The 11,498-nt window shown below is 34.8% G+C and overlaps 1 protein-coding gene across 1 annotated transcript; it reads left to right on the forward strand.

Moving 5' to 3' along the window:
- The first annotated feature begins 3,430 nt into the window (after positions 1 to 3,430).
- LOC133327329 (uncharacterized) lies at positions 3,431 to 8,533 on the forward strand. The gene is made up of 2 exons (XM_061535894.1): positions 3,431 to 5,801; positions 7,176 to 8,533. The coding sequence occupies exons 1-2, from the start codon at positions 3,431 to 3,433 to the stop codon at positions 8,531 to 8,533; spliced, it is 3,729 nt and encodes a 1,242-aa protein (XP_061391878.1).
- The last annotated feature ends 2,965 nt before the right edge of the window (positions 8,534 to 11,498 follow it).

Below are 11,498 nucleotides of genomic sequence, written 5' to 3' on the forward strand. Positions count from 1 at the left end.
GTAACAGTCACCAAGGTATGAATCATAGATGGATGCATGTATAATTTTGACGTTTATTATATAACAGTTTTTTATTTATAATTCCTGCATTTTACCCTTTAAGAAAAACATTTTTCATACTAACATTTTACAAGGAGATCTCCCAATATTATGGGAAAATCACATTAGTTTAGTAAATTAATGAACATTTTATCCAAAGCGGTATAATGTTGTCACAAAGACTGGTCAAAATACCTGTTTCTAATGGACTTTTTGTTATTTGTAATTACAAATAAAATTGTATTACCAATTCAATATTTTATTTTTTTATGTAATTTTTCCCAAAAAAAACAAAAAAATGCATGTATGGTACATTACCAGTACAGTTCAAGCAAGTGGAACGCTACGATTGGTATTGTTCAAACCAGTACCGATTTTTGTGTTCCGGCAAGTAATCTCTTAGTGTACGGTACACTACGATTTTGTAGCGTACCGCTGTCGGTACAGAACTCTATGGAACGGTACCATAATGTTTATTTTCCAACGCTGCTGTATACATATTGCTTATAATTGTTGGAAAAATGTGCACAATAATCTTAGAGATGCACATACAAAAATTATATTTTTCTCTTAAACGGTACTCGTTTCGTTTTTTGTAAAAAAAGTCTTTCTCTTATAAGAATTTTCAATTAACCGGATTTTCTTTTAAGCGAAGTTAAGTGTTTGAAAATTCATTCAAAATTATAATTTTTAGTTGCAATTAACCGATTTTTTCGATAAACCAGCGTTCGCTTATCCGTATTCGACTGTATACAATACAGAACTGATCCTTGAATTGTACTTCTGGCATCATACATTCAACCCACTGGCGGAATCCATGATTGCCAAAATTAACTGTTCTAATCTAAACATCAGTAATTTTTTTCAATAATTTGTGTATTGATGCAGTTAGGAAGACACCGAATATAGGGCCCAATCCACCAAAAGTCCATTGCTTCCAATTCCTGTTGCGGGGGCGTCAACGATATTGCGAAAAGTGTTGTCAGTATATGCCAGGACATTCCGTTTTTTTCAGCTGTTGCTGACGGTCATTGTACAGCTGTCGACTAATCCTCCAATATGATGGACCGTACGACTTTTTAAAGATTCATTTAAAGATTGCATGTGAATATTACTATTTTATTATGTGTAAATGCATATATACATATGCATGTATATATTCCAGAAAATCTATGGCAAGCTAATAACATTGTAACCATAGGCTTATGCAATGATATACTTCTCTGTCATGTTTCACAAAAAATATTACTTTTCTTTCTTACTTTTTATGAACATCAGGAAAACCGACGAAAAATATTTTATGTATGACAGAATTGGACGAATGTAGGCCTTACAAATTACAGGCTCCCCAACAATTTATGCAAAAAAATAATTAATTCTTAATTATATTAAATACAACTCAAAAACACATTTTGTATGTATTCAGAATATATATAATTTATATACAGTATTTTTCGGTTAATTGCACATCAAAATTTGCACAAATTTTTGTTCAATTAACCGAGGAACCAATTATCCGAACCCGCTTAATTGAATAGTTTGTTCAATTACAGTAATCACGTATAATTGGAACTACTAATGATTTAAAAAAAATCCAATGTCAAATACAAATTACGCTTTCTCGCAGTTTTTCCTTAGCAATAAACATATGTTTTGAATTAGTAGAGATGCCACCTAGTCTTTTTCACAAATTATCTCAAATATGTATGTAAAAAAATGGCAGATTATTTTTCAATTATTATTATGCAATTAACCGGTGAAAAATGAAAGGAAATTTATTTTTGATTGCATGAATTTTGAAACAATTAAGCGGGAAAATCAATTAACAGGGTTTAATTATCCGAGAAAATTTACATGTATTTTCCTATGAAATATTTGTTGCCCCATCATGTGGTTCAATTAAACGTGGAAACCAATTAACCGCAGGTTCAATTAACCGAAAAATACTGTAATACATTCTGTTACATTCTCCTGTAATATATTACCGCAAAGATATTCATTACAATCATTAAGTGGAATAACAAAACGCACTTAGCCCCCGGTATCCTAAAGCGAAAGAGGCCCATACCAAATTATCCCCTCCAATTATGTTTCTGACATTCGTGCATTATTTCAACTCGGACAACTGAGCATGTGGGTGTGTTCATTATAACGCAAAAGGTCAAGATCAAGGCTTGGCCAAAAAGGTTCGATGTTCGCAATAGTGTTCGTTTGTTATCGTGATTCCGTTTTTTCTTCTTTTGTTTTTGGTTTTCATAAACAAAAAAGGAAGGACAGATTGCCGACACACACACACCAAGTCATTCCTGTTGACCAAGCAACCTAAAACAAAGTTGAAAGCCTTCAAGCGAATGATTGGATCTGTGAGTGAGCAAACAATCATGCAAGGCCAGATCATGGAGGTATACATAAAATTATCCAAATTTATACACGTGTAAATATATGTATATAAGTACACAGACATTTATATATTAGAGTGGGTTCAGGATTTGCTTGGTGCGAATTGTTGACCAAAACAACTCATTAAAACTAGTCCTGGGCAATCTAGTTCAGTTCAGTGATCGTTCAAATGATTACTCAGTTCAATTGGCATGGCAACGTATTCCTATTAAGTTCTTTCAAATTCATTTGAAGGACTTTCCTATTTTTTTTTTCTCCACCTTTTTAATGGGTGGTGGTCGATGGGTTAGGTCAACGCATATTTATTGTCATCAATTCATGTAATTTATACTTAATTTATCAATTGTAATTATTAAAATCGTCAAAATTATTACTATTTACATTGTTGCATGTTGATCGGTGTCCACTGTATCTTTTTTCGCGTTTGTTATCTTTTTTCGCGTTTGTTAATTCTTTCTCTGCTTTCGTTGGCCGTAAGCATAGCTAAGTAAATAATCGAAAACGAATATTTGCAATGAGTTGTTTGCTGTTCTTTCTAATGATAGTTAGAAATACAAACAGCATATATATTTCACTCAATTATACATTATTGCAGAATGCACTCAAGTAGAGGTACCGATCTGCATGTGTGTCTGTCGATGCATTTTTGTATTCTTCTTCTCACTTTTGTTATTTGTTAAATTTGTCCAGTTTTTAGAAATAATAAAGAACACATTCGAAAAAGAGTTGGAGCTGTGCGCATTTTTTGATTTTGCCGGTCTTGATATTTGGTGGTTTTTTACATTTACACTGGGAAGAACCCTCAGCATAAAAGTTGATTTTTTAAGTTTAAAATTAAGTTTATGCTACTCCAGAAAAACGCTTCTGGATTGAACATTGGCGACCGTGACAGGACAGTGTAAATCTATCGTTCGTTGTTAAACCACTGATTTGACGCGCTTTTCGTACAAACCATTAGTTATCGCAACATTGTCGTTTATCGTTGTTAACCATGACTTTGGAGGAACTAAAACAACAGCGCACCATTATCAAGAAAAATATTTCTCGGATAAAAACTGTAATTGATGCCAGTGTCAAGGGAGAAAAACCCCTATCTTCTGCAGATTTGAAGTGTCGTCTTGGAATTCTGGAGTCATACTTCAAACAAGTCTTATCTATTCAAAGTAAAATTGAAAATTTGGATGCAGAAGATAATGGTCGTGCAGATATTGAAGACTCCTACTGCTACATCAATTCCCAAATTCAACAACAACTTTCTGAAGATGGACATAATACAACCTTTACCGACTCGTCATTTGCTGTATCTGTTCCCACAAACAAACTTCCTCGCTTAAAACTACCCACATTTAATGGTAAATACAGTGACTACAAAAATTTTATTACATCTTTCAAGCAAATAATCGATCGTGAACATGGTTTATCAAACATTGAGAAGTTCAATCATTTGTTAAATTGTCTTCAAGGCCATGCATTAGAAACTGTAAAGGCATTTCAAGTTACCAATGAAAACTATCCAAAGGCTTTAGAGAGACTGAAGGCTCGGTACGACAACAGTACCTTAATATTCCTGGAAAATATCACATCACTTTTCGATTTGCCTGAGGTTTCAAAATCAAATTCGGATCAATTAAGAAGCCTAGTAGATAACGTGTCTGCAATTTACAGTTCACTTCAGTCTCTTGGTTCACAAAATGACATCGTAAATGCTATGTTAATACATATTGTAATGGAAAAGGTTGATGTGGACACCAAAAAGAAGTGGAAGGATTCGTTGGACTTCAGTGAACTTCCTACATGGGACAGTTGTTCCAAAATTCTAGAGAGAAGATGCCAATATTTAGAGTCTTTAGACATCAATGTATCGCGTCGCCAGGATCACATTTCTAAGAAATACATTCCAAAACCATACAAACATGGACATTCCTTTTCATGCTCTAAACGAAGTTGTTCGTACTGCTCTCAAGCTGACCATTCCATTACACAATGCCAACAATTTAAAGATTTGAATGTTGGTGTTCGTTTTGAAAATGTAAAGAAGCTTGGTCTTTGCATTAATTGCCTCGCCAAAGGTCACCAAGTCACAAACTGTCCATCAACTTTCAAATGCAGACATTGTTATCGATCTCATCATACCATGCTCCATCGTTCTGAAATGGCTCCAAGACAGTCATCGACTGCACCATCAACTTCTGCTGCTGTGGATAATGATATAGTTGCTACAGTGCACACACATATGGATAACGCTTCGCATCAGGTCCTCCTTGCTACGTCCATGGTTCTTGTTCGCGACAATTTTGGTACTTACAAATTGGGAAGGGCTCTGTTAGACTCTTGCTCACAAATAAATTTTATAACTGATGAATTCGCTCAGCGTCTATCTTTGCCAAGAAATAAAAAATGTGTTGAAGTTTCTGGCATTGGCAATGCTAATACAAGGGTTAAACAGAACTGTTTAACGAATATAAAATCTCGGGTAACCGATTTTGAAGCCCAACTTTCATTTTGTATTACACCACACATTTCGTACCAACCTGATTCGGAGCTTGATGTTTCATCTTGGAATCTACCTTCCAATACCCTCTTGGCTGATGAAAAATTTTACAATTCAAATAAAATTGACTTGTTGATTGGCACAGAAACGTTCTTCGATATACTGTCTGTTGGTCAAATTAGACTTGGTCCAGATCTTCCGAAGTTACAAAAGACATTACTGGGTTGGATAGTGACTGGGAGGTACAACTCATCAAGACCTAACAGCATCGGCAAATCTTACCTAGTGTCAACTGAGGAAACAATTAATTTGAACTTGGAACGACTTTGGAAAATCGAAGAACTGGAGAAAAATAACAAAAAAATGTCATTGGAACAAATTGAATGTGATAAATTTTTTATAAACAATGTAACTCGTGAATCATGTGGTAGAATTGTTGTTAAACTACCTTTCAAGGAATCTCCTTCATCCCTTGGACAATCTCGCAATACAGCTCTTCGACGCTTTTCTGCTCAAGAACGACGGCTAGCAAATAACCCGGAGCTTAAATCCGAGTATGTAAGTTTTATGAGAGAATATGAGAATTTTGGGCATATGACTCTTGTTAAAAATTTAAAATTGGATGAACCTCATTACTATATTCCCCACCACTGTGTGCTCAAACCTAATAGCACATCAACAAAGCTTCGAGTGGTGTTTGATGCCTCATGTGCTACATCTTCTGAGAAATCACTCAACGAAATTTTAATGGTTGGTCCCACAATACAAGAGGAGCTTTTCCTGCTGCTACTGCGCTTCCGACTTCATCGTTTCGCTTTAACCGCAGACATTGTAAAAATGTACAGGCAAGTCTTGATCAGCACAGAAGACCGTAAGTTTCAATATATTTTTTGGCGATATTCGGACGAAGAAGAAATTAAAACATATCGGTTAAATACCGTAACATACGGCACTTCAGCAGCACCATTTCTTGCAGTTCGTGCTCTACATTATCTTGCCGATGAATACTCTGAACGATTTGAGATTGGTGCAAATGCTTTAAAAAATTCATTTTATGTTGATGATTTCCTAGGAGGTGCTGAAACTATTGCAGAGTTAACCGAGCTTAAACACCAAGTAACAGAACTGCTTAAAATTGGGTGTTTCGAGCTAGACAAATGGCATTCGAATCACGAAAATTTTCGTCACGATAATTCGGTAAAAGATTTAAACATATATGACTCAATAGTCACGAATGCTTTAGGAATCTCTTGGGATCAACAGAAGGATCAGTTTTTGTTTTCATTCTCCCCAAAGCAGAAAACGGATATAGTTTCCAAACGCTCCATTCTATCGTTGTCATCCACACTCTTTGATCCACTTGGACTTGTGTCACCTTTGATTATAAAGGCGAAAATCATTCTACAAGAGCTTTGGATAATAAAAATTGGATGGGATGAATCTGTTCCACAAGAGATTCATACTGCTTGGCTAGGTTTCCTCGATGATCTGCAAAACTTACATTTACTTAACATTCCTCGTTATTGTTTGTCACCAAATCCAGCATCAATACAATTACATGGCTTCTGCGATTCATCTATTCGAGCTTATGGTTGTTGCATTTACATCCGAGTTCTATCACGATCTGGTACGGTTTCCACACAACTATTTACAGCGAAGTCGAAGGTCGCTCCAACAAAGCGAAAATCATTACCATGTTTAGAACTATGTGGGGCTCACTTACTATCCAGACTATACAACAAAATACAACATATTCAAAGCATACCAAGGACTTCAGTGTATCTGTGGACTGACTCCCAAATAGTTTTGCACTGGCTGAAACAACACTCTTCCACCCTTTCAGTTTTTGTTGGAAACAGAATTTCGGAAATACAAGAATCTACGAACGGCTGCGTATGGAGGCATGTGCCTTCTCATTTAAATCCCGCAGATATTGTATCTAGAGGATCAACTGTATTGGATTTGACGTCGTCGATTTGGTTTGGTGGTCCAAACTTTCTCAAACAAAATGAAGATAAGTGGCCAATGAACAAATGTAATGAAATAAATCCCGAAGAAGTTAATAAAGAAAAACGGAAAACTACACTTCTTTTGGAGATACAACCTAATAGTATAAGCAAATTTATCGAGGGCTGCAGTTCGTACATAAGGATAATTAGAGTTGTTGCATGGATATTTCGTTTTTGGCATTCCTTATCTTCTCCAAAATCAATGTTTTTAAATTCTGATTGCTTACAACCCCAAGAACTAGAATACGCTCTGTTAGCTGTAGTTTGGAACGTACAACAACAATATTTCAAAGATGACATAAAACGCGCAGTCAAGAAAAGGGATCCACAGGGCCCACTTAAGGGCCTTAATCCATTTATAGACGATTCGAGTGGAATTGCAATTTTGAAAGTTGGTGGTCGTCTCGAACTTGCCCATGTTCCTGAAACTCAAAAACACCCCATGATTATGCCGAAGGAAAACAACTTTGTTAAATGTTACATTCAATATCTTCACATTAAAAATTACCATGCCGGTCCGAAGGCATTAGTCTCTCTTGTCAGAATGCGTTTTTGGGTAATAAATTTACGAAATCTTTGTCGTACTATTGTGAATCGCTGTCCACACTGCATACGTTATCGTCCAAAACTATTACAACAAATGATGTCAAATTTACCAGCTGATCGTCTCAATCCCTCTCGAGTTTTCGCCAGATGTGCTGTAGATTTCTGTGGTCCCATAAACACGTATTTAAGAATCAGAGGAAAGGTGCCATACAAAACGTATGTAGCGGTGTTTGTCTGCCTAGCAACAAAGGCTGTTCATATCGAAGCTGTGTCGGATTTATCCACCGATTCCTTTATTGGCGCTCTAAAAAGGATGATAGGTAGAAGAGGTTTGCCAACAGATATTTTCTGCGACAATGGCACAAACTTTGTGGGTGCGAACACAAAACTCAAAGATTTGAAAAGGTTTTTGTTTGATGAAGATAACAAAAACCACATAACTAATTTCTGCGCCAATGAGTTCATAAATTTCAATTTTATTCCTCCCAGAGCACCCCACTTTGGTGGTCTTTGGGAGGCAGCTGTTAAATCTGCTAAGGGTCATCTAACTCGTACATTCACAAATACTCGCTTGACCTACGAAGAACTCGCCACTGCCTTAACTGAGATAGAAGCTATTTTAAATTCGAGACCTATATCGCCAATGTCGTCGGATCCGAGCGATTTAGAGGCCCTCACACCAGGCCATTTTATTATAGGTTGTTCGATGCGATCTCTTCCAGAGCTTGACCTCTCGTCCAAAAACGTAAATAATCTTGATCACTGGGCCCAAATTACTAAGATAAAACAGCACTTTTGGAAGAAATGGTCTCATGAATATATCAATGAGCTTCAAGTGAGAAACAAGTGGACGTCTTCCAACCCAAATGTTGCTGTGAATACCTTAGTGCTGGTACACGAAGACAATGTTCCTCCTCAGAAGTGGCTAATGGGTAGAATTATTGAAACTATAAGTGGAGGAGATGGACGAATACGAGTTGCCGAAGTAAAAACCAAGAAAGGAATTATTCGTCGACCTATTCATAAATTAGCCATGCTCTTAAATTGAAAGTGTCCTTTCAATGGGGCCGGTATGTTAGGTCAACGCATATTTATTGTCAATTCATGTAATTTATACTTAATTTATCAATTGTAATTATTAAAATCGTCAAAATTATTACTATTTACATTGTTGCATGTTGATCGGTGTCCACTGTATCTTTTTTCGCGTTTGTTAATATTTCTTTCTCTGCTTTCGTTGGCCGTAAGCATAGCTAAGTAAATAATCGAAAACGAATATTTGCAATGAGTTGTTTGCTGTTCTTTCTAATGATAGTTAGAAATACAAACAGCATATATATTTCACTCAATTATACATTATTGCAGAATGCACTCAAGTAGAGGTACCGATCTGCATGTGTGTCTGTCGATGCATTTTTGTATTCTTCTTCTCACTTTTGTTATTTGTTAAATTTGTCCAGTTTTTAGAAATAATAAAGAACACATTCGAAAAAGAGTTGGAGCTGTGCGCATTTTTTGATTTTGCCGGTCTTGATATTTGGTGGTTTTTTACATTTACACTGGGAAGAACCCTCAGCATAAAAGTTGATTTTTTAAGTTTAAAATTAAGTTTATGCTACTCCAGAAAAACGCTTCTGGATTGAACACTGTGCATATTCTCAAAAGGAACCATGTGTCTATCTCGTTTCCTTTTGCCTGTTACAAACATATGCACAAAGACATAATACCCTGTACCACAGTGTGGTGAAGGGTATAAAAACTGAACTATGTTGTTCAGTGGACTGACTCCTTCAATTGAACTAGGTCGTTCACGAACGACACAAGACTAATTAATAACCCCGTCAAAACGACAAGAGATAACATGTGAAAAGCGTTAGCTACACTGACAATATACAACTTTCGATGTAATGAATAATAACAATATAAAACATATAAAAAAGTGGAACTATACAGAAACCGTTTCCAAACGCGCAATTTTCAAAATAAATTTTACCTATAATCTCAAAAAATTAGCCCAATATTGATACTTTTTAGTAGGATGAATAATTTTAATGGAGTCTGATAAATAGTCTCTGTCTCTCTCTACATATATACAAACTGAATCCCTATAAAAATGTTTATTATATGGTATAGAATATGATGAATGATTCACATCCTATATTGAAGATAATCTAATTACATATTTTCGGTAGACTATAAATACTTCATTCTAAACAATCTCCCCACTAAACTGCGACAAGTTATTTAAATCACCAAACACATTAACACTCCAAATTCCTATTTATGCACCAATGACACAATCTTCACAAGTATGGCAATGCATTTCCTACAAAGAAAATAATTTATTCATTTAGTTTTTATTCCCCTCTTGACTAGATGGCATTATTCAACTCTTTTTTTCATGATATATTACCATTCCTATGTACCAACACACATAATATATGTATGTATGAACTTTTTTGGTGCATTCCTCTTCCGATTGTGATATAAATCTTCGAACATTTTCTTACTGGTTAGTCTTTTCTTCTCATGGGTGTGATTCGACACCCTCTACTCAGTGTTCACATAATTTGAATTTCTGTTAGAGGTACAAATGATGAGGTTGTTTTCCAAAATGATCGCACACAAGAAATGGAAACACGTGCTCTGCTACTCTATTGCCGCAAAGAACCGCCGTCATACATGAACATGTTGGATTAGCTCCAAGAACCGGTTTAACTATTCGTGCATGATTTACGTGTTGGATCGGTTGTCAAGATTATATTTGCAATGAAAAGAAAAAAAACTACAAATAAATTGGACACTTTCAATTAACAGTGAATAATCAAATAGCATACGAAATAGAATGTAAGACTCTCATATGTAAATATTCAGTGTTACAAATAGTAGGTGACACATTCACAACAAGAGTTGGGTGGATGTATTTCTAAAGAATAACAATATTCAGATTAAGAAGCAGATGAACACGCAGCCTTCTGTCTTTAATTAGTAAAATAAAGGAAATTTGTACGGTAAATATTGTTTAAAAATTAACCCATAGCTCCCTATGTTTTGGGTCCATACACCGGTACCTGACATTTCTTTAATACTTTATAATATTTGAGATCCTCATTGTGATTCGTTCTAATTGAATTTTCAAATTCCAATGGGGTATCAAATCCTCCTACTTTCTGTATTAAAAACTTTAAAAAATACTTCCAATGAAATGTTTCAATTACGTGACCACCACTGTATATATACAATATTGCCAATATTTTAATAATATTTTTTTTTTAGTGCTACATCAACGATTTTTGCTACATATATTGGGAAAAATGTCCTGACTCCGAATCCGTTTGGGATCATTATGGAGATTTTATTTTGGACGTTGACCAAAAACGTTCATGAAATATGAAACTTATAACAATCGCGAAACATGAGAAAAATAATGAAAATATAGGAGATTGCATCATTATTTTCATTATTTGTAAATTACAGCAACAACAAATCAATGTATTGAGGAAAATTATTTGATTTTTTTTGTTTCGAACAAATAATGTCATCATATTTATTATAATTTTCAAGGTGTATTTAATAAGGTGTATGCATCAGATACAACAACAAATATTTTACAAAAACAACATTGTTGTTATAGAAATTAAATTGTCATGCTGACAATCAGTTTTTGATAAAAATAAACATATAGTCGGCCCCGTCCGACTTTACTACTTTCCTTACTGGTTATTATTAAAAAAGACTAAATTTAAGGGCAATTTTTGAAATCAATTAAGGGCAATTGTCACTTACACCTTATTAAATACACTTTGATAATTTTATAGCTGGAATCTCTGAAAAAAACTGAATTTGAAATTGGACATGTACAGTATTTTTCGGTTAATTTCACATCAAAATTTGCACAAATTTTCGTTCAATTAACCGAGCAATCAATTATCCGAACCCGCTTAATTGAATAGTTTGTTCAATTACAGTAATCACATATAATTGGAACTACTAATGATTTAAAAAAATCCAAT

The sequence above is a fragment of the Musca vetustissima genome, unplaced genomic scaffold (genome assembly GCF_032173495.1).
Source record: "Musca vetustissima isolate MV318-11 ecotype Yass unplaced genomic scaffold, APGP_CSIRO_Mvet_v1 utg103416, whole genome shotgun sequence".
Lineage (NCBI taxonomy): Eukaryota > Metazoa > Arthropoda > Insecta > Diptera > Muscidae > Musca > Musca vetustissima.